The sequence below is a fragment of the Podarcis melisellensis genome, assembly GCF_964234715.1.
Source record: "Podarcis melisellensis genome assembly, chromosome: 7".
NCBI classification, from domain to species: Eukaryota; Metazoa; Chordata; class Lepidosauria; order Squamata; family Lacertidae; genus Podarcis; species Podarcis melisellensis.
In genome coordinates, this window is record NC_138539.1 from 1,522,188 (window position 1) to 1,546,696 (window position 24,509).

The following is a 24,509-nucleotide window of genomic DNA, read 5'->3' on the forward strand; positions in this document are numbered from 1 at the left end:
GCCCTGAGTGCTCACTGGAAGGACAGATCCTGAAGCTGAGGCTCCAAGACTTTGGCCACCTCATGAGAAGAGAAGACTCCCTGGAAAAGACCCTGATGTTGGGAAAGATGGAGGGCACAAGGAGAAGGGGACGACAGAGGACGAGATGGTGGGACAGTGTTCTTGAAGCTACCAGCATGAGTTTGACCAAACTGCAGGAGGCAGTAGAAGACAGGAGGGCCTGGCGTGCTCTACTCCAGGGGGTCACAAAGAGTCAGACATGACTAAATAACAACAACAGTAGACTACAAGCCAACAGTGTGATGCAGCAGCAAAAAAGGCTAATGCTATTCTAGGCTGCATCAACAGAAATCTAGTGTCCAGATCAAGAGAAGCAATAGTACTGCTCTCACTTGAAATACTGTGTCCAATTCTGGGCACCACAATTTAAGGAGGATGTTGACAAGCTGGAAGGTGTGCAGAGGATGTTGGGTTTTCCTAATATGGAGGTGGTCAATGGTGCTACTCAGAAGCATGTTTGTAGTATTGATCTGAATGGCAACACACCTGTGAGCTCTTGACAATTGAACACACCTGTGGTCTCTTGACAATTTAAATAATTAGAGGGGGAGTTTAACTGCTGCACCAAATGCAGTAATGTGGTAGGGTAATTGATTATTTGAAAACTGTATTTACCGGTAAGTTGACCATGTGTTTTGTGTAGCGCTGGCATCGAGTTGTGAGGGGTGGTGAGTTGCAGCTGTTTGATTATTATATATTCAAAAATAGAAGTAAGCAAAGATATTGTGAGCAGCCTTTTATTTTAATGACCCAGTCACTACATACACTCAGCTGGTGAAGAAGTCTAACTGAGGAGGGTGGCCAAAATGCCCAGGGGTCTGCGTATGTTTATTCTGGGGAAAAGGAGGCAAGTTACCGGAAGGGAGATTCTGACTAAACACTAGGAAGAACTTTCTGACAGTAAGAGCTGTTGGACAGTGGAGCAGAGGTCTCCTTCCTTGGAGGTTTTTAAGCAGAGGTTGGAGGGCCACCTGTCATGGATGATTTACTTGAGATTCCTGTATTGGAGGGGGTTGGACAGATAATAATAATAATAATAATAATAATAATAATAATAATAATAATAATAAATTAATTAATAATTTTTATTTATACCTCGCCCTCCCCAGCCAAGGCCTCAGGGCAGCTAACACCAGGTATAAAAACAGTTGATTAAAATACAACTTAAATAGGGATGCGGGTGGCGCTGGGGGTTAAACCACAGAGCCTAGGACTTGCTGATCAGAAGGTCGGCGGTTCGAATCCCCATGACGGGGTGAGCTCCCATTGCTCAGTCCCTGCTCCTGCCAACCTAGCAGTTCAAAAGCATGTCATTGCTCAGTCCCTGCTCCTGCCAACCTAGCAGTTCAAAAGCACGTCAAAAGCACGACGAAGCCACTTCTGGCGAACCAGAGCAGCGCATGGAAACGCCGTTTACCTTCCCGCCGGAGCGGTACCTATTTATCTACTTGCACTTTGACGTGCTTTCAAACTGCTAGGTTGGCAGGAGCAGGGACAGAGCAACGGGAGCTCACCCCGTCGCAGGGATTCGAACCGCCAGCCTTCTGATCGGCAAGTCCTAGGCTCTGTGGTTTAACCCACAGCGCCACCCACGTCCCATCTCCATCACAGAAGGAAAAAGGAAAAAGGAAAGAGGGGAAAGGGATCAAGTTGATTCCAAGCCAAAGGCCAAGCGGAACAACTCTGTCCTCCAGGCCCTGCAGAAAGAGATCAGATCCTGCAGCCGTGGGGTCCCTACCAACTAAGTTCTGTAATTCTTACATCTGGCCTACTTCCTCTGCTTCCATGCCCAGAATAATAATAATGATAATAATAAATTTATTATTTATACCCCACCCATCTGGCTGGGTTTCCCAAGCCACTCTGGGCGGCTTCCAACACAATATTAAAATACAATAACCTATTAAACATTAAAAGCTTCCCTAAACAGGGCTGCCTTCAGATGTCTTCTAAAAGTTTGGTAGTTGTTTTTCTCTTTGACATCTGGTGGGAGGGCGTTCCACAGGGTGGGTGCCACCACCGAGAAGGCCCTCTGCCTGGTTCCCTGTAACTTGGCTTCTCGCAGGGAGGGAACCGCCAGACAGTGGCGTAGCATGGGTTGTCAGCACCCGGGGCAAGGCAAGTAATTTGCGCCCCCTAACCCGTGGATTTGTGCCCCCTAACCCTAACCCCCAGATGTTGCGGCCGGTGCGGCCGGGCCCCCCTGCACCCCCCACGCTACGCCACTGCCGCCAGAAGGCCCTCGGAGCTGGACCTGAGTGTCCGGGCTGAACGATGTGGGTGAAGACACTCCTTCAGGTACAGTGGTACCTCGGGTTACATACGCTTCATGTTACAGACTCCGCTAACCCAGAAATAGTGCTTCAGGTTAAGAACTTTGCTTCAGGCTGAGGACAGAAATCATGCTCCGGCGGCACGGCAGCAGCGGGAGGCCCCATTAGCTAAAGTGGTGCTTCGGGTTAAGAACAGTTTCAGGTTGACTACGGACCTCCGGAATCAATTAAGTACTTAACCCGAGGTACCACTGTATACTGAAGTGCCTGATCCACCTGAGCAATGGGTGGAGTTGGAGATTGTCTGTGTGACAGGCAGAGAGAGACAGACGGACGGACAGGCTGCCCGTCTGCCCTTTGCTGTGCCATTCCCTGCTCCCTGGGGCTTCTGAGGGGCATTCAGTTCAGCTACTCAAGCAGAGGATGGGATGCCCTCTGGGGCCAGACAAGTGTTTGAAGCTCTCTGCATGTGGATTGAGATGAGGAATCAAAAGGATCCAGCAAAGGGACTCTTTCCCTAAGGAAAGAAAGGAAGAGACTGATAACTCCCTGAAAGGAGGACCCCTTCTGGGGTGCTTGAGCCAAAATCTCCAGTCTCCTGCACCTCCAGGCACAAATTGGGAGGGGGAGCAGACTAGTCTGTTTCTTTCTCCCTCCAGGGGAAAAAAAATCAGAGCTTGCTTTGCTTTCCATAACAAGATCTAACTCGGATAGATAATTTATTACATTACGGCCGAAGACCAGCTTATAAAACACATTTGGGGATATTGTGATGGGAATTTTGAGGACTTAGATATATGTTCAATATTCATAAGTGTACCAACCAAGCACGTACATAGATCAGCACAGGAAGACCGACCTGGAACCATTTTTGATTCCCAAACTTTCCCAAACTGACCAAATGTTTTCTCTGCAAGGTCAAAGGAAAATGGAAAAGCCTCCCCATTGTCTATTCCTTTACAAGTCCCTGAAAGAAAACAAACAGTTAAAACAATGTACAACAATAAATTTAAAATTTATAAATGCAATAAGCATATAGACACTTAAAACTTTAAGACAAGCTACCGCAGAGATATGACCCAGAGACACCCATGGAACCAAGTTTGGGGATTTTCTTCACGAACTAGTTTGAGTCAGGGGATTGTCTGTGCCTACAGATCTGTAATCTGATGACCATCCGGGTCGTCTTTTGATCTTTGCCTAACAGGAAAACGTCAATTTTTTGCTTTTCCAGGAGGTCAGCAAGCCTCACCAGTAGGGGATCAATGGTCTTACTATGTGCCTCTTCATAAAAGGGACATCTAAAGAACAAGTGCTCTGGGCTTCCTATATTCCCCCAATGAACAGGCGCAAAGTCTCTGAACACGTGGGACTTTTTTAAAGGATCCTTCCAGGACCGGTGAGAGCAGAGCCGAGCTTCTGGCAGATCTAACTCATATTTAATATTTCATAGAATCACAGAATTGCAGAGTTGGAAGGGGCCACGAGCGGTCATCTAGTCCAACCCCCTGCAAGGCAGGAATCTTCCACCCATTTATATCCCACCTTTCCCTCTAAGGCGCTCAAGGTGGCTGATCTAATTCTCCCCCTCCTCTTTAATCCCCACAACAACCGTGTGAGGTGTTCAGCTGAGAGGCAGTGAGTGGATCACCCAGTGAGCTTCAGGGTGGAGGGAGGGATTCGAATCCGGGTCTCCCGAGACGTAGTTTGGCACTCTTAACTGCTACAGCACCCTGGCTCTCTGTGTCAGCTCCCAGCAACCACGATGGCCAATGATGATCAGGGATGAAAATGGGAGCAGGAATTCCAGAACATCTAGAGAACCACAGGATTGTTGAGGGGAAGTGCGTGGAACAGGTCTCAGTGTTTCGATTTCTGGGAATGGAGTTGAGAGATGACCTAACCTGGGGAGAAAACAGCAAAGACCTGGTGAAGAGAGCACAGCGGAGGTCATATTTTCTGAGAATCCCCCGGAAAAACAATCTCTCAAAGGACCTGTTGATGGCATTTTACCATTGTACTGTGGAGAGTGTATTAACTTATGGTCTGTGTGTGTGGTTTGGGAGCTGCACGGTCAGGGGAAAAACAATGCTGTCCAGGGTTGCAAAGACTGCAGAGAGAATAACTGGATGTGCTCTTCCCACCTTGGATCAAATCTATGCTGCCAGGTGCCAAAAGAAAGCAGCAGAGATAGCGCAGGATAGTGCTCACCCCAGAAATGATCTCTTTCAGCTTCTGCCTTCTGGGTTATAAAGACTAGGACTAGCCGCCTGAGAAACAGTTTCTGCGCAAATGCAATTCTGGTTCTAAACGCAGCATAAGGGGTCTCTATAGTATAGTGTATTTTAAAATGGGGTTTCAGAGTTTTTAGGGGGTTTTGAATGTTTTATGTAGTTTTTATGTAGTTTTATGTACGGTAGTTTTTCAATTTCATTGTTCTGCATGGGACAATGACAATAAAGATATCGTATATCGGTCCCCAGCTCTGATTCCTGCGCTCAGGAGTACTGGACACTCATCATAAAACATCAGTCAAACACAAGAGGCATCAGTATAATGCACACAAGGGGTACAAAAGCCTTCCGCAGATGCAAGAATCAGGAATGTGGAAACAGTGACTTGAGCAGTTTGCAGTGGGTCTACTCGGAAGTAAGTCTCTTTGAACCCAGTGGGGCTTCCTTCCAGGACTCTATCCTGATGTTTAGTTGGAATCTCCTTTCTTCTGACTTGAAACCATGGGTTCGAGTCCTACCCTCCAGAGCTGCAGAAAACAAGCTGGCTCCATCTTCCAGGGTGAGGCTCCATCTCACCCTGAAGCAAAGTTCTTAAACCGAGGTACTCTTTCTGGGTTAGCGGAGTCTGTAACCTGAAGTGTCTGTAACCCGAGGTACCACTGTACTATGAATTTCCTTGATCTGGACACTAGATTTCTGTTGGTGCAGAATAGCATCAGTGGGGGGGTGTTGGGGGGGTTGCTGCCGCATCACACTGTCAGCTCATGTTCAGCTTGTGTACTACAGTGGTACCTCGGGTTACAGACGCTTCAGGTTACAGACACTTCAGGTTACAGACTCCGCTAAGCCAGAAATAGTACCTCGGGTTAAGAATTTTGCTTCTGGATGAGAACAGATGATTGTGCAGCGGGAGGCCCATTAGCTAAAGTGGTGCTTCAGGTTAAGAACAGTTTCAGGTTAAGAACGGACCTCCGGAACGAATTAAGTTCTTAACCCGAGTTACCACTTACTAAGACCCCATGGTCCTTTTCACATGTTCTGCTAGTAAGGCGGATGTCCCCAATGTTATATTTGTAAATTCAGAACTTGACATTTGTCCCTCTGGAAATTCAATTTTGTTAGTTTGGGCCCAGTTCTCCAATTTCCTAAGGTCACCTTGAATCCCGAGTCTGTCTTCTGCAGCATTAGCTACCCTTCCCACTTCGATGACCTTTGGATAGGTTGCTCACCACGAATTAAAACTCCAATTTGTGGGTTCCTGTTCAGCCCGGGGACCTGGTTCTGCTCCAGATGTTTTGCGTGCCACTCAGGCAAGCCCTTGCGAAGGGCAGCACCATTAGGCGCCGCTACCAAGAGGTGCAAATCCTCCATCTCCCCATGCCTGCAGTAGGCATCTCATGGTGCTCACCCAGGCTCTTCAACTCTGGCTCAGAGATTAGCAGCCAGATGTTAATGGTTTGCCAACTGGCCCCTGTGCCCCTCCCCTCACACCCTTCTGCCCTGCAGGATCTCCATCTCCAGGCTGAGATTCCATCATCAGCATGATAAAGGCATGAATGGGTTCCAAATCTTCCTCCTCCTTTAGGCCAACAAGCTGTTTATCCTGCTGGTCAGTTGACCAACCCTTCAGGCTCTCCCAGGCGGAGGAGGCAGCAGCAGCAGCAATGTCTGCCACCTCCAGTCCACACCAAAATCCTGACAATGGCACCCTGGATCAGGACCCCACCCTGGGCAAGGAAGCTCTGGGGTCTGCCGAGGAGCCTGGTGGCCGGCAGGGCAAGGGTCCAGCCAAGGAGGTGGGCAGAAAGGCGAAGAGGAAGAAGAAAAACTACCACCGTCACCCCAAGCCCCCCTACACCTATTTGGCAATGATTGCACTGGCCATCCAGACCTCTCCAAGCCGGAAGCTCAAATTGTCCCAGGTAAGATGATCAGAGGGGTGGGGGGCGAGGGGGGGCGACCCTACAGAAGGATATCATGGGAAAGGTGCAGAAAAGGGCCACCAAAATGAGGGAGCGGATGGAGCAACTCTCCTATGAAATAAGGAGACTTTAGAGAAAAAGCTATTATTATTATTATTATTATTATTATTATTATTATTATTATTATTATTATTTATTGCTTGTACCCAGCTCGTCTGACTGGTTCTAGCAGAATTTACAGGATACACCCAACTGTAAAAGCTGCCTTCAGATGTGTAGGGAGGTTCCTAAAATTGGTTCTCTCTTTGAGGCGACAGGATAGATGTTTGTAAAATTGCGCATGGGAGAAGAGGCTAGGGAAATGTCATTCTCCTCTCATAACTGTAGCAGCATCCCAGGAAGCTGAATGCTGGGAGATTCAGAACAGGTAAAAGGAAGTCCTTCAGGCAGCGCAGAGTTAATCTGTGGGAGGCAGAGATGGCCACCAACTCGCATGGATTTTAAAGAGAATTGGATAAATTCATGGGCTACTAGCCAGAATGGCTGGGCTTTGCCACCACAACTGGAGGGAGTTACTGGAAGTTTCAGGAAAGGAGAGAGAAGGCTCTTGTGCTCAAATCCTGTTTGTTGTTTTCCCACGATGGGCATCAGGTTGGCTGCTGTGAGAACAAGGATTCTGGAATAGAAAGATGATTTATTACGGTCAAATGGGAAATTTTTATTGCTCAGGACTTAATGGCGTTTGCTTCCCTTAAGAATTCAGCTGCCCTGGGATTAATATCCTTTGCCTTGTGCAATGTGTTTGAGCCCAGAAAACCTTAGGATTTTGTCTTGACCTTTCTTAGGCTTGGAGCTTTCCTGAACTTACTTGCAGGGATACTCCGTGATTTCTGTGATGCTGGAAAAGCTGGGCCTGATCCTTGCATTCTTCTGGGGTGAGCCTCACAATTCAACTGGAGTTTAATTCGTCCCTCAAAGGCCGCAGCTCTCTCCAAATCATGGGGACTTAGTTTCCACTATGACCATTCAGGATGGCGGGATTTATTTGAAATTCTGGCATCCCTAGGCTTGTGCAGAGTTGGGCTCCCTTGCTTTGCAACCATCAGCCATCAATTTGATTTTAATTAATTTTTATAATGAATGTTTTTAGAATGTTGCACTATTTTATTGTTAAAACAAAAAAAATTCCTTCCAGTAGCACCTTAAAGACCAACTAAGTTAGTTCTTGGTATGAGCTTTCGTGTGCATGCACACATGCACACGAAAGCTCATACCAAGAACTAACTTAGTTGGTCTTTAAGGTGCTACTGGAAGGAATTTTTTTTGTTTTGACTATGGCAGACCAACACGGCTACCTATCTGTAACTATTTTATTGTTGTTAGCTGCCCTGAGCCCGGCTTCGGCTGGGGAGGGTGGGATATAAATTTAGTAGTAGTAGTAGTAGTAGTAGTATTATTATTTCCTGGGTCTCTTGCAGGACAGTAAAAGCAAGGCAGCTTTTTTTGGTACATTGTATGTTTTTATGGGAGTGCCTGCCTCTCTTCCAGGGCTTCATTCTGCTCCAAGTAATCAGGTTTGCTCTCTGTTTACCCATCAGAGGTTGTCTTACCTACCCCATAGGCACCCATTCAACCCCTTCGATCCAAAATAACACTCTCCCCACATTTGCAGAAATTCAATCTTTCAGTGTGGTGGCACCTGTATACTTTGAAACTCCCTGCCTATTGATATTCACTGTCCGCCCGATGGGAACATTTTTGTTCAGACCAGCCTAGCTAGGTATTTAGAATGGAAGAGTTGGAAGGGACTTTATAATCATCTAGTCCACCCTACTGCAATTTAATCCTGTTTTTCATCTATTTTAACTTTTCAGAAGTCTAAGATTGTTGTCAAATTTCCTTACTGGTGCTTTGAGGGGTTTTGGTTTTGGTTTTTTTGCAATCAAGCGGTGTATACATTTTAGGAAATAAAATAAATATTCTACATCATCCTGGGGTCAGGCTAGGGCTAGGATTTCAAAGACCAGGGCTCTTATCTGCTCCTTCCCAAACCAGTTAGCGAAATGCCTTGCTCCAAGCCTTTATTATCTCTGAAATTGAAGGGAATATTTACTTCCAGGTACCCACTTCTCCCCCCAGCTGTGCTAAGCTGCTTCAGCAAGATAAAAAGGCCCTCTGGGATATCTAAGAATCTCCTCTTCCCGCCCCCCCCCTTCCAACAGCCACCCTCACCAAAAACCCCTTGATAGTATTTTTAGAGGGGGGGAGATGTTTGGTTTTTGTTCAATTCAGGGTGGAGGAAACTAAAGAGGGAGTAAAATAATTCAGGGTTTAATAAGAAAATATTATTATTTCTTTCTTTATACATACATACATACATCAGCATCCAAGGATCACAGGGGGGTTTACAATATAAAAACAGAAAAATACAAAACAAACAAGATCAATACCCGCCTCCCCCAGTTTAAAAGACCATAGTATAATTAGCCAGGGTGATTTTTATTCATTCATGATAATTCTAATTTCGATTATATGGAGAACTTGGGGCAGAGCAGAAAAAAAGTGTTATATCTATTATTAGTCGTCCTCAGGCTAGACCCATTGAAATGAATGACCCTGAGTGATTTAGCTCCATTAATTTGAGTGGGTCTACTCTTAAGAAGAATTTCTCCCTCTCCCAGAAGCCTACAATTTGTGGTTCTTCCTGCAGCAGATTTTGGACGAAGGGGTGTATATACTTTTCCCACTCAGTGCAGGGTTAATCTATGGAACTCCCTGCCACTAGATGTCGATGCTGCTGGATGAGAGTCCTTTGAAGGCGATGAGAGTGGGCGTTATGCCTCTGAATTACATCCATGGGTGTAATTCTGGGGAAATACTAGTTTGGAGGAGCGGCGGCCATCCTTGGGGGAGCAAGGGGATCATTCGTGCAATGTAGGACCATAATTTATTGTGGTTGAAAAACAGGGCAGCATACAAGGTGCAGGGTGAAGTTTAGAAATTGGAAATGCAGTGGTGGTGCAATGGTTAGAGTGCTGGACTAGGAAGTGGAAGACCATCATCAGTGGCAGAGCTGGGGGCAGCCGCGATGGCACCCCACCAGGATCGTGTTCCTCCACCAGTGACCAGGGTTCGAATCCCCTTCCCTTGGCTGTGAAGCTCACTGGATGTGGCCTCAAAGTCCAGTTGCTCCTTCTCAGCTGAGCCTGCCTCACAGGGCTGTTGTGCAGATTACACGAGGAGGGAGGGAACCATGTGGCCACCTTGTGGCCCTTAGCGGAAAGGTGGGCTCAAACGCAATAAAAAAGTGCATGTGAAAGGCACTCTGTGCATTCCCAGAGGCCCTTGACCCAAGCGGTCAGGCTTGGCGGTTGCTATTGGGAGTCAAGGACTGCCTCTTGGCAACTCTTTGTGGAAGGTCCCTCTGGAAATTGATCCTGGCTCTTGCTTATAGTCTTCAGCAGGGGTCAGCAAACTTTTTCAGCAGGGGGCCGGTCCACTGTCCCTCAGACCTTGTGGGGGGACAGACTATATTTTGGGGGGAAAAATAATGAACGAATTCCTGTGCCCCACAAATAACCCAGAGATGCATTTTAAAGAAAAGCACACATTCTAGTCATGTAAAAACACGCTGATTCCCAGACTGTCCGCAGGCCAGATTTTGAAGGTGATTGGGCCGGATCCATAGCTGTCAACGTTTTCCTTTTTTAAAGGGAAATTCCCTTATTCCGAATAGGATTCCTCGCAAGAAATTAACTCTTTCAGCTTCTGCCTTCTGGAAGAAGGTCCAGGGTTATAAAGACCAGGACTAGCCACCTGAGAAACAGTTTCTAAGCAAATGCAATTCTGGTTCTAAACGCAGCATAATCTTTAGTATATTGCATTTTAAAATGGGGTTTCAGAGTTTTTAGGGGGTTTTGAATGTTTTGTGTAGATTTCCAATTTCATTGTTCTGTATGGGACAATGACAATAAAGATATCGTATCATATATATTGTATATCATAAGAAAAGGGAAAATTGACCGCTATGGCCGGATCCGGCCCCTGGGCCTTAGTTTGCCTACCCCTGGTCTTCAGAGTTAGGAGAACTGGGGGGGTTCATTGAGTGGGGAAGCTTAGGGTCTGGATGGGCAAAGGATGATAAAGGTAATCCTTGCCACTGACCCAGAAGCCTGTTATCTCCCCAGGCATCTGTCAGCTGAGCAGGCTCATTCCTCCTCCTGTATGTAGTGTAAATATCTTCCCCACATCATCCATGGGTCAGAGATCAGTCAAGCCAGATGGGGATTAGCGCCAGCAGGGTGCAAATTGCTTTGGTGGAGGGGAGAGGAATGTTGCAGTGGAATAAGGCAGCATCACTCGAACTCGCCTCCCTGCTGGTGCCCTCTCTCTCCAAGCCCTCTCAATTGTCTGTTGCATCACCCAGGGAGCCACTCCCAAGGCATTTGCCCAGGAGATCCACAGGGGCATGATCTGGGTCAGGCTGCACCCTGTTGTTGTTGTTGTTGAGTCGTTTAGTCTGTGTCCACCTCTTCGTGACCCCCTGGAGCAGAGCACACCAGGCCCTCCTGTCTTCCACTGCCTCCCGCAGTTTGGTCAAACTCCTGCTGGTAGCTTCGAGAACACTGTCCCACCATCTCGTCCTCTGTCGTCCCCTTCTCCTTGTGCCCTCCATCTTTTCCAGCATCAGGGTCTTTTCCAGGGAGTCTTCTCTTCTCAAGGAGTAGGTGTCTTTTAATTTCGTGGCTGCTGTCACCATCTGCAGTGATCATGGAGCCCAAGAAAGTAAAATCTCTCACTGCCTCCATTTCTTCCCCTTCTATTTGCCAGGAGGTGATGGGACCAGTGGCCATGATCTTCGTTTTTTTGATGTTGAGCTATGAGAACACTGTCCCACCATCTCGTCCTCTGCCGTCCCCTTCTCCTTGTGACCTCCATCTTTCCCAACATCAGGGTCTTTTCCAGGGAGTCTTCTCTTCTCATGAGGTGGCCAAAGTCTTGGAGCCTCAGCTTCAGGATCTGTCCTTCCAGAGAGCACTCAGGGCTGATTTCCTTCCGAATGGAGAGGTTGGATCTTCTTGCAGTCCATGGGACTTTCCAGAGTCTCCTCTAGCACCATAACTCAAAAGCATCCATTCTTCGGCAATCAGCCTTCTTGATGGTCCAGCTCTCACTTTCATACATCACTACTGGGAAACCATAAGTCCCACTCAACTTAGCGCAGACATCACAAGAGTAAAATCCAACTTCAGGAGTAAAGAATCTTAATCAATACAGTGGTACCTTGGTTCTCAAACGCCTTGGTTCCCAAACGCCGAAAACCCGGAAGTAAGTGTTCCGGTTTTCGAACGTTTTTTTGGAACCTGAACTTCCAATACATTTGTTGGCTATTGGCGCCTGCGCCAATTAGAAGCTGCACCTTGGTTTTCAAACATTTCAAAAGTCAAAGGGACTTCCGGAACTGATTTTGTTTTTGCTATTTATTTTGCATTTTTGTTTTTGAGGCTTTTTCTGTTCGTTTGGTTTTGTGACTGTGTGGATGATGATTTTTATCATCTACAATTATGTCTTGTTTATTTTATAGTACAGCACATTGATTATTGCTTTCGTTTTATGGATCAATGGTCTTGTTAGATAGTAAAATTCATGTTAAATGGCTGTTTTAGGGGTTGTTTTTAAAATGGGTTTGGGATTTTTTCATTTTGCATTACTTTCTATCGGAAAGCAGTGTGTCTTGGTTTTGGAACGGACTTCCGGAACGGATTAAGTTTGAGAACCAAGGTACCACTGTAAATAAAATCATATAATTTTCTTAAGTCAATTAAATAATAATAATCATAGAGTTGTAAAGGAGCCTGAGAAGACGTTTTTCAAGGCTCTGGATGATGTACTGTGCATTCCAAACTCTTTCCATTTCATTTTATTTTTTTGTAAAAACAAAAAAAACCCACATATTTTTATACCAAAGTCAGAAATCCTGCAAGGTTTTCCATTTGGGGGCAACTGGGGTTCTATCAGCCACCAACATCCATCCCTGGCATTCCTGAGAGCTGAAACCTTTCAGCTGATCGCCCCTGAGTACGTTGGGTGAAGCTGGAATGGGATTCACAAGGATTTGGGTGGCTTCTGGAAAAAACCCTTGTCCAGAATTTGAATCCCTGTGCGCAGTCCCACCCTAGCTGGAAAAGGGTGCCTCTTTTTCCGCAGCCCCTCCAACAGTTTGATTAGGCTGAATTCAAATTGAAAGCCAGGTGGAATAGCTCTGTTTTACAGGCCCTGCGGAAGGAGATTAAATCCTGCAGGGCCCTGGTCTCATGGGACAGAGCATTCCCCCAAGTCGGAGCCACCACTAAGAAGGCCCTGGCCCTGGTGGAGGATAGTCTGGCTTCCTTAGGGCCCGGGACCTCTGAACTATGGTTATTCATGGACCTTAATGTCCTCTGCAGGGCAGACCAGGAGAGGCGGTCCCGTAAATACGAGGGCCCTAAGCCACAAGAGCGATGCTCGAAACAGGGTGGTGGTGTCGGGCTCCCTAATTTGGGAGTCGATTGCGAGGCCTTTCAGATCCAGCCTTTCTCCACCTGGGGGTCCCCAGATGTTGTTGACCCACAACTCTCATCACCCCTAGCTAGCAAGGCCAGAGCTCAGGGATGATGGGAGTTGTAGTCCAACAGCATCTGGTGACCCACAGCTTGAGAACGGCAAGCCGTTACAATTTATGGCCATGCAGACCTGGGGTCTCAGTCGGGACGGGGGAAAGTTTATTTTCTGCCCCTCTCTGCAGAAAAGCACACCAGACAGAACTCATTCCTGCAAGCCTGCAAGGGGTGGATGGCACTGAAGGCAGTCTTCTCTGTTGACATTTTTGGATCATCCAGGTTTTCTCACACAGGAGGAGTCGGGTCAATGTCTTACCTGGTTCAAGGTGGTTTCAAAAGCTCCCTCCCTTGGACAGCTGGAAGAGAGGCTACAAAGTACAGCTTCTCTTATTTACAATTTGATGACCAATATAAATGATAAGTAGGACTAATTTAGCCAGCTAGCCCTGGGGATCATCTAATGTTTATTGGATGGATTTCCCCCCTAAATTGATTTTTGAATTCTGAATTTATTGTTATTCACATTTTATGCTGTTTTTTGTTGCATCAATTAAGTATTTTAAATTTGTTGTTAGATGCCCTGAGCCCAGTTTTCTGAACCAGGAAGGGCGGGGTAATAAATAATAATAATAATAATAATAATTTTATTAAATATGAATCATAGTAGAGTTGGAAGGGGTACCCCCTGCTGTCATCTAGTCCACCCCCTCCAGTGCAGGATATGGGACAGGCCTGAAGTTGACCGAGTGCTGAAGATGCTGAAGGGAACTTGGTGGTTTCTCAGCTTCATTTGGTGTTGGCTGGAAATGGAGAGTCTATGCTAAATTTCACCCATTGTTGGCATCTCACCCCTGGGGAACTCGACTCCATGAGTCTCTCCCTTTGCAGTTGCAGAGGCTGCCCAGAAGGGGGCATCCTGCTCCATCTCTGGTGGGGAATGCAATTAAGCCAGAGGTTTTCATCCTTTTTGAGTCTGTGGCTCCCTTGACCAAGTACAGTCATACCTCGGGTTACAGCTGCTTCAGGTTGCGTTTTTTTGGGTTACGGACCGCTGAAACCTGGAAGTACCGGCAGTGGCGTAGCGTGGGTTGTCAGCACCCGGGGCAAGGCAAGTAATTTGCGCCCCCTAACCCCTAACCTGCCACCGCTGCCAGCTTCTTCTTGCTGCTGCCTGGGTTGGTCTGGTGTGGTTCTCTCCCGCGCTCAGCGCTGCGCTGGGTGGCCGCTGCACTGTCTCTCCCCCAGATAATCCCTCGCTCTCTCTCCGCACCGCACGCCTGGCACCCACCCCCTCCACAGTGGGCGGCAACCCGGCGGCTCGGATTGGATTCGCACAGCCAGCACTGCAGTGAGAGAGAGTGAGTGAGCCAGGTAGGGGCAGAGAGCTGTGATTGCGAGCGCCCCCCCCCAGATGTTGCGCCCGGTGCAGCCGGCACCCCCTGCACCCCCCACGCTACGCCACTGAGTACCGGAATGGGTTACTTCCAGGTTTCGGTGGTTGCACATGCGCCGAAGTGCTAAATCGTGCTTTGTGCATGCACAGAAGTGCCGAATCACAACCCACGCATGTGCAGCTGTGGGTTGCGAACATGCATCCCGCACGGATCACGCTTGCAACCTGAGCGTCCACTGTACATTATTTCTGTGGCACCCCTGGGGGGCATAAGCATCCAGTTAGGTCACCCTAACAGTTAGGTCACCCTAAGTTGAAAGCGAGGCCAGCACCTTACCTTGGGAGCCAGCAATGGCAGGATCAGGGCTGCTGCAAATAATAATAATAATAATAATAATAATAATAATAATAATAAAAAATTCTATCCCGCCCTCCCCAGCCGAAGCCGGGCTCAGAGAGGCTAACAAAAATAAAAGTAACACAGTTTACATAAACTCACAATCAATTAATTGAAATACAGTGGTACCTCTGGATACAAACGGGACCCATTCCGGAGCCCCGTTCGCATCCTGAAGCGAACGCAACCTGCGTCTGCGCAGGTCGTGATTCGCCGCTTCCGCACATGCGTGTGATGTCATTTTGAGTGCATGCGCGAGCGGCAAAAGCCAGAACTAACACATTCTGTTACTTCTGGGTCACCGCAGAACGTAACCCGAAAGCGCTCAACCTGAAGCAACTTCAACCCGAGGTATGACTGTACATTCTAAAATCAATTCATTCTAAAATCAATTCAGAGTCAAATTAATGGCAACCATTGGGCTAGAGTTCTATGAGGATGACCAAAGGAGTGGGTCAGACTGTGCCTTGGCCAAAGGCCTGGTGGAGCAGCTCCGTCTTGCAGGCCCTGCGGAAAGATGTCAAGTCCCGCAGGGCCCTAGTCTCTTGGGACAGAGCGTTCCACCAGATCGGGGCCACAGCCGAAAAAGCCCTGGCTCTGGTTGAGGCCAGCCTAACCTCCCTGTGGCCCGGGACCTCCAAGATGTTTTTGTTTGAAGACCATAAGGAGAGGCGGTCCTGTAGGGACGAGGGTCCTAGGCCGTAGAGGGCTTTAAAGGTTAAAACCAGCACCTTGAACCTGATCCTGTACTCCACCGGGAGCAAGTCAGCTGGTATAGCACGGGGTGAATGTGATCCCATGGCTGTGCACGTCTTTGGGAGAGGGAGGGAAGGGAAGGAAAGAGGGACAGAGGACACCCCTGACCATCATTCAAGGCACCCCAGGGTGCCACTGCACCATAAAGGTAAAGGTAAAGGGACCCCTAACCATTAGGTCCAGTTGTGGCCAACTCTGGGGTTGCGGTACTCATCTGGCTTTACTGGCCGAGGGAGCCAGCGTACAGCTTCCGGGTCGTATGACCAGCATGACTAAGCCGCTTCTGGCGAACCAGAGCAGCGCACGGAAACGCCGTTTACCTTCCTGCCAGAGTGGTACCTATTTATCTACTTGCACTTTGACGTGCTTTCCAACTGCTAGGTTGGCAGGAGCAGGGACTGAGCAACAGGAGCTCACCCCGTCGCGGGGATTCGAACCGCCGACCTTCCGATCGGCAAGTCCTAGGCTCTGTGGTTTAGACCACAGCGCCACCCGCGTCCCTCCACAGCACCATAGCTGCCAACTCTTCCTTTTTTTTTAATAAATATTTATTGGAGTTTTTAGAAAAAAGAGTACAATGATAATAAACAGTGTTGCATTGTTTTAACAAAATTTCATACCATCCTTAAACTTCCTCACATCTCCCGTTCCCACTTGCATCATTAATAAATTTTTGTCAAGCAAATTATCATCTTATTTCCAAATTGTAACCACTTATTTAAATACAATAAAATAATTCTCCTACCAATTTGTTTCTCTTAATCTCTCTTATCATCAAATTCTGATCTATTTTAGTGATGGCCAATTATTTATAACCAAGCATCCATCTTAACATTCCACTAAATCACAATGTTTCTGTAGATAAGTCTTGAATTTCTTCCAATCTTCTTCAATCCTTTCTTCTCCCAGGTCTCGGATTCTGCCAGTCATCTCCCAACTCTTCCTTTTTTTTTAAAAGGGGAATTCCCTTATTCCGAATAGGATTCCTCCCAAGAAAAGGGGAAAGTTGACAGCTCTGCAAAGCGCACTGGTTGAAAACCTCTGACTTAGGTTATCCAGCCCCTTGCAATGCAGGAATCTTTTGCCCGGTGTGGGTTTTGAACCCACAACCATGATATTAAGAGTCTCAGGCTCTAGTAACTGAGCTGTCCCACAGCTTAAAACTGGCAGCACCACAGCACACACAACACTGCTCTGTCTTCAGCATCTTGCCCTCAGGTGGGATCTCACCTGTTCTATTCAAAAGGTTGCTTTGCAGGAAATGCAAATCCTCCGAACAGGATATGTCTATTTAACTGTCATTAAAAGGGCTATCTATGGTGGGGCAGGGAGAATTCTCCAGGTCATCCCTTTTGTTGTTGTTTAGTCATCTCCAACTCTTTGTGAAACCATGGACCAGAGAACGCCAGGCACCTCTGTCCTCCACTGCCTCCCGCAGTTTGGTCAAACTCATGCTGGTAACCTCGAAAACACTATCCAACCATCTCGTCCTCTGTCGCCCCCTTCTCCTTGTGCCCTCCATCTTTCCCAACATCAGGGTCTTTTCCAGGGAGTCTTCTCTTCTCATGAGGTGGCCAAAGTCTTGGAGCCTCAGCTTCAGGATCTGTCCTTCCAGTGAGCACTCAGGGCTGATTTCCTTCAGAATGGAGAGGTTTGATCTTCTTGCGGTCCATGGGACTCTCAAGAGTCTCCTCCAGCACCAGAATTCAAAAGCATCAATTCTTCAGTGATCAGCCTTCTTTGTGGTCCAGCTCTCACTTCCATACATCACTACTGGGAAAACCATAGCTTTAACTATACGAACCTTTGTTGGCAAGGTGATGTCTCTACTTCTCAAGATGCTGTCTAGGCCTGTCATTGCCCTTCTCCCAAGAAGCAGGCGTCTTTTAATTTCGTGACTGCTGTCACCATCTGCAGTGATCATGGAGCCCAAGAAAGTAAAATCTCTCACTGCCTCCATTTCTTCCCCTTCTATTTGCCAGGAGGTGATGGGACCAGTGGCCATGATCTTTGTTTTTTTGATGTTGAGCTTCAGACCATATTTTGCGCTCTCCTCTTTCACCCTCAATAAAAGGTTCTTTAATTCCTCCTCACTTTCTGCCATCAAGGTTGTGTCATCTGCATATCTGAGGTTGTTGATATTTCTTCCGGCAATCTTAATTCCGGCTAGGGATTCATCCAGCCCAGCCTTTCGCATGATGAATTCTGCATATAAGTTAAATAAGCAGGGAGACAAAATACAGCCTTGCCGTACTCCTTTCCCAATTTTGAACATATCAGTTGTTCCATATCCAGTTCTAACTGTAGCTTCTTGTCCCACAAAGAGATTTCTCAGGAGACAGATGAGGTGATCAGGCACTCCCATTTTTTTAAGAACTTGCCATAGTTTGCCGTGGTCGAGGTCCCTTTTAGAAACCCTTTATCAGTTCATCTTCCTCTTTCCTGATAACTTCTAGGCTGGTTCATACTGAAAGACCTCTCTAGAGAACCAAATGCAACAAAGGACACTACAAGGATAACATAAATATGAATAAAATGCAATGTAAGCCAATATTATAAATACAATCATTGCAACTCATTAATACTACATTAATTTGAATGATTTATTGCAGTAAATATGTGATCTATAGTTTTTTCTTCACGAAGTTGATAAACAAGGTCGTATTGCTTTTTCCAGCCATCCCATAACTGAATGTGTTCTGTAACCCTTGACATTTCTGCAATATTCCAGCCATGTTTTCACTGTTAATGTCATGCTAACATTCCCCTTTCTGGCAATTGAAATTTCTGTAGATGCTGAGAACTTCATACTAGCTCATAAATATATATTTTTTCTCACTTCATCACTCAGATAACTTGATAAAATCACATGAGAGTGCAGTGGTTTTGCAACCTAATATTAGATAGAATGCATAGTGATAATGCATAGTTAACCGCATAGTGATAATGCATAGTTAACAAGTTAATTGAGAAATTAGAAATCTGCTGTATTAGAATTAGAATTTTATTATTACGGTCACAGACCAGTTCCAGCTCACTTACAATATCAGGAAAATAATAAAACACAACAGGAATACATTGAATTGCAGTTGGATATAACAGAGACAATTCAGATACAGCTGCAGTTTAAAATATATGAAATATGAAATGAGTATACCTCCATCCCTGATCCATGCTGCATTCTAGATTGCCTGTCTAGAGTCAAATACCGCATACTGAATATGTAACATTTAATAATATTTAATAACAATTTCCTCTTATCCTTTGACTGATGGTTTTGACCCAGGCTTTTTGCAAATATAAAATTCCGTATCTGGGCCAGCCATTTCCCCCCGCAGGAATCTATTTATTTATTTGGTTTATTTCCCACCTTTGCTCCAAGGAGCTCAAAGCAGCCGATCTTAGCCTCTTATCACAACAACCCTGCGAGGCGGGTAAGGCTTGGAGATGGTGGCCAGCGCAAGGTCACCCGGTCAGCTGCGTGGCAGAGCTCCGGTCATTCCAGCAGATGGCGCTGCCGGCCAGATTCTGGCCTCCTCCCCTCCAGAAGGATATTGCAGAATCCTAGAATCCAGAGTCGTTCTCCCCAAGAGTTGTATTGCCTGAGTTTCATTTCTTTTCTTTTTTATATAATATTTTTTATTAATTTTAACATATAAATTATAAAATGTACCACAAAGCTTATCACTTATACAATCTTTTTGGGCTTCCATCAGCCCCTCTGATGATCCACCGTTTTCACCACTTCTTATGCATTTCTTAACTTTGTATTGCCTTTACATCTCTTAACAAATCATCCTCCCCCTTCTCCATTTTTTCCATACTTCTAATAATACTCCTCACAAAATTTATTGCAACCCTACAAACGTCGTCTGTTCTTCACAATTACTTTTCAAATAGTCCGTAAATTTACTCCAGTCTTCCGTGAATTTCTGGACTCGCCGGTTTTGAATCCTTCCTGTTAGTTTATCTAATTCTGCATAGTCCATTAACTTCGTCCTCCATTCTTCAATCGTCGGTAACTCTTCTTGCTTCCATTTTTGAGCCAATAATATTCTCGCTGCTGTTATTGCATATAAAAAGAGCTTACATTCCTTTCTATTTATATCACTCCCCACAATGCCCAATAGAAACGCTTCTGGTTTCTTTGTAAATGTATATTTCAACATTTTTTTCAACTCATTATATATCATCTCCCAGTATGGCCTGCGTTTCTAGGGGCCACTGTCCGGGATCGGTGCCCACTGACCAGCGAGGAATCCTTTCACATTTGCTTCCTGCTCTTTTCAGATCATCCAAGAGATCAGCACCCTCTTCCCTTTCTTCAAGGAAGGCTATCAGGGATGGAAGGACTCGATCCGCCACAACCTGTCTTCCAACGACTGTTTCTACAAGGTGAGGTGGGGGGCGCAAGGGGGGGAGGGAGGGTTTGGGTCTGAAGGGGACCCTGCGCTTCAAGAGGGGCCAGAATCGGACAGCATCATTGCAAAGCATCAGCTTATTATTATTATTATTATTATTTTCCCCAGCCACTCTTAGCGGCTCCCAACAGAACACCAAGATCCATGAATAACCATAGTTTAGAGGTCCCGGGCCCTAAGGAAGCCAGACTATCCTCCCCCAGGGCCAGGGCCTTCTCAGTGATGGCTCCAACCTGGTGGAAAGCTCTGTCCCATGAGACCAGGGCCCTGCAGGATTTAACCTCCTTCCATCTGGCCTGTAAGACAGAACTAATCCGCCTGGCCTTTAATTTGAACTTAGGCTGATCTTTTATTCCCCTTCCTTCCCTCCCCCTCCCCTTTTAAGAAGATCACCCGCTCTGGGATCCCACAGCTAATTCTCCCCTGGTCTCCTCGTTGGCCCAAATCAGACTAATTCAGCCAGCTAGCCTTGGAGATTATCTAATACTTATTTCCCCTAAATTGATTTTTGAATTTTATTGTTGTTCATGTTTTTATACTGTATTTTATGCTGCTTTTATAATTAAAAGTGTTTTAAATTTGTTATTATTATTATTGTTATTATTATTATTATTATTATTATTATTATTATTATTATTATTAACAATAATAAAAAAGCACCTCACCCCTCCCTCCCGTCTCCCGCAGGTGCTGAAGGACCCCTCCAAGCCCAAAGCCAAGGGAAATTTCTGGACTGTGGACGTGAACCGCATCCCCCCGGAGGCCCTAAAATTGCAAAACACCCCCATCTCCCGCCAGGAAGAGCGGGCGTTTGCCGCCGACCTGGCCCCCTATGTGTACCACGGCTGGCCGCTCAACGGTAGACCCCCGGCCCCCCAGAACATGCCCACCCCAGAGGACCCAAGGACATTCCCGGCCGGCAAAGGAGCCCCCCAAAACAGCCCCATCAGCATCGACACCCTGCTCAGCGACTTCCAGGACGTGGGTCTGAGCGGGAAGCCCAGGGCAGCCCCCGAGCTGCCCCACAGCCCCTCTGCCGCCCCAGACGCTTGGGGCTCCGTCCCCATTTACCAGGTCTGCACAGGGCCCCCAGTTCTGCCCTGGCGGCCCCCCAACCGCCTGCCGGCCCTCCGTTCCTTCTCCTCCTCCAGCAGCCTCTCCTCCCTGGGGTCCCTGTCTCCCGACGGAAGGCAAGCCGGGTGGCCGAGGCCCAAGAAGGGGCACGCGCCCTACAGCTTGGCCAAGCGCCCCCGGGTCCTCCAGGACCCCGAGAGCAGCAGCTCGGACTCCGACGATGCCCCGCGCGCTGGAGGACCACACCTGCAGCAGCTGCCCACCTCGTACACCAAGTGCGTGGCCCCCAATGTGGTGGCTCCCCCCAGCTACCCGCCTCCGTTTTCCGCCTTTGCCGCTGTCCCGGGCCTGCCGATTTACAGCCCCCTGCCCTTCGCAAGCCCCCCGGGGTACTGGGAGCTGCTGCCCAGGCCCCCTGCCGCCCTGGCCCATCCCTCGGGGCTCTCGCTTGACCTGGACCAAGCCATGCCGCCCAACAAGACCGTCTTCGACGCCTGGATGACCCAGCCAGCCGACATCGTGTTCCCAGTTGCCAGCATGGCGGGGCCTTTTCTGAGGAGCACCGTGGTGGCCCCCTACCAGTCTGGCCAGCAGCCAGGAGAAGCGCTGCTGTCCGCAGACCACTTGCCTCTCTGAAAAGAAAGTTGGACGCATCATGGCTTAATCTCTCCAACACCCGGGATTCGCAACTGCAAATGTTCCAGATCTCACCGGAGAAATCGAAACAGAAATCCCAGTCTCCCTCCATTAGGCGCCATCTTGCCCAGCTCTCTTTGGTTCGCCATTCCTGGACAGCCATAGTCCGTGCACTGGGAACCTCGAGGCTGGACAATGCGCTCTCCATAGGGCTGCCCTTGGACCCGGTTCATAAGCCGCGGTCCGATTGCTGACGGGAGCTTCCAGCAAAAACATTGAACTCCCTTGCTAAAGGAGCTGCACTGGTTGCTCATTTGCTGCTCAGCCAGGTTCAAGGTCCTTGTCTTGATTTACAAAGCCCTCGACAACTTTGGTCCCAGGCGGGCCAGCCAGCACCAGAGAGCGCAGAGTCGGGGATGATCTCTGAAGCCTCTGCCCCCTTCCGACCTCTCTTCAACGATTTTGGGCCCCCTTCGATGGGCAACGTGCAGGCTATGACGCCCCCAGGTGCCCAAGGCTCCCACAGCACAGACACAGACTTGCTTCCCGTCTTTGAGGAGACGGGCAAGGAGATTCAACCTGCAAGTGTGCTATGGAGAGGCTGACGTGAGGAATTACCGTATTTTTTGCTCCATAGGGCGCACCGGACCATAGGGCGCACCTAGTTTTTAGGGGGGGAAATAAAGAAAAAAAATTATCCCCCCCCAAGCCCCAAAGAGCAAAGAAGCCAAGACAGTGAGCGGGATCCATCCCGCTGGCTGTCTTGACTTCCTCTTTAGCCGCGCGCAACCTCTCCAGCTGGGAGAAGTTGCGTGCGGCTTCGTTTTTAGCCGCGGGGTTGGGGCAGGGGAAACCCGAGCTTCCCCTGATCCCAACCCCAAAACAGTTCCAGGAGAGGCGGCAAGATTGCGTGCAACCTTGCCGTCACTCCCGGAGCTTGTGGGGCTGGGGGCTGGGGGCGGGGGAAGCCCGAGCTTCCCCTGACCCCAGCCCCCAGAACAGGCTGCTATCCGCAAGTCTTCGGAGCCCGGCAGGAACTCCCACCAGGTTCCAAAGGCCTGCGGATAGCTGCCTGGAGAGCGAGGGGGTCGGTGCGCACCAACCCCTCTCGCTCTCCAGGCTTCAGCGAAAGCCTGCATTCGCCCCATAGGATGCACACACTTTTCCCCTTCATTTTTGGAGGGGGAAAAGTGCGTCCTATAGGGCGAAAAATACGGTATTCATGCCCGGGTGCTGGTTAGAGAGTGTCTGGCAGAGACAGAGTGCAATGCCCAAACGTAACGGTCCTGCACTGCCCCAGGAGGACCCTGGCACTTTCTGGCCAATCAACATTTTGGAATCTGGAGATCTCCCCCACCCTCACCCCTTCAAATCTTTCCACCAATCAGTGTCTCAAGTCCTAGGACTGTGATCACCTCCAAAGACCTTTACGCCAATTGGCGCCTAATAATCGGAAGCTTCTACTGCATCACAGAACTTTCCCATCAATTTGCACTCCAGGAGGAGATGCGGAAAAGAGCTTCTTGCTTTACAGCTTCTGGTCAGCTGCTGAGAATAATGGCTGGTAGCAAGTCTGTCTTTAGAAATGCAAGGTTTTTTAAAATAAATAAAAGGAAAAAGTTGGGGGGGGACAACGTTGGTCCCGGGGGTTGGGCTAGATGACCCTCGGGTCCCTTATGATTCTGCGATTCTACCTCGGGGATTGCTTGAACCCTTCTATCCCAAACCGCTGAGATCATCCGCAACAGCGTTGCTGGCCACCTCCTGAGTTGGTGAGGATCATCAGACCCCAACAAGAAACCAAACCTTCAGTGTCATCGGCCCAGCCAGCCCTGTAGAACTCCCTGCCACTAGATTCAGCAGGCTCCTTCCCCTTCAAACTGAACTTTTTCTGTGCCGTCAGGCCCTTAAGGGAACATATTTGCATAATAGTAAGGTGATGGTCTCTGGTTTAAATTTTTTAAGTTTCAATTTTTTTTAAAAAAATGTATATTGTTGTAAACTGGTCTTTTTAAAAAAAGATGTAGCAGGATGTAAATATTTTTATAAATAAAGACAAATTCACTCCGCAGCAAACTATGGTGTTGTGGTGGAATGTACAGGACGGCAGATGAGGCCATAGGGCTGACGTTATGGGAGATCTCTGTCCTGCCTTTGGAATACCATTCCCCACAGAGTCCTCACCTTGCAATGATAAGCTTCAGGAAAATGGGTGCATTTATGTTCAAAGCTTTGCTACCGGGTTGCAGGGTGGGAATGGGGACTGCACAGTTTGCTTCACTTAGACAGGAGGGAAAGGGATATTTCGAAAGCTGCGAACCGTGGGCAGGGGAGAGAAAGAGAAGGATGGGCAAATATTTGAAATATTTTTGTGCCAGGTGTCACCGCAAGACATCTCTCCTCATCCCGTGAAGTGCGAAGAGGTAGCCAGAGCCAACATTTTTCCATCTCAGCTTCTTCCTTTTTTTTGCTGCTGAGGAATTGCTCACATAGAGGGGCTCGGTCCCTGCTACTGCCCACCTAGCAGTTCAGAAGCACACCAGTGCAAGTAGATAAATAGGTACCGCTCTGGTGGGAAGGTAAAAGGCGTTTCCGTGCGCTGCTCTGGTTCGCCAGAAGCGGCTTAGTCATGCTGGCCACATGACCCGGAAGCTGTACGCCGGCTCCCTCGGCCAATAAAGCGAGATGAGCGCTGCAACCCCAGAATCGGTCACGACTGGACCTAATGGTCAGGGGTCCCTTTA

General features: G+C 47.9%; 1 protein-coding gene and 1 long non-coding RNA gene across 2 annotated transcripts in view; both read left to right on the plus strand.

The window, feature by feature from the left end:
* Positions 1 to 24,509, plus strand: part of LOC309374245 — a 235,934-nt gene that overhangs the window by 81,351 nt on the left and 130,074 nt on the right. The window lies entirely within an intron of this gene.
* FOXH1 (forkhead box H1) lies at positions 6,232 to 21,765 on the plus strand (the record flags this gene model as incomplete). The annotated part of the gene is made up of 3 exons (XM_081919959.1): positions 6,232 to 6,489; positions 19,925 to 20,029; positions 20,743 to 21,765. 3 exons carry the CDS (start codon positions 6,232 to 6,234, stop codon positions 21,763 to 21,765), a joined length of 1,386 nt encoding a protein of 461 aa, XP_081776085.1.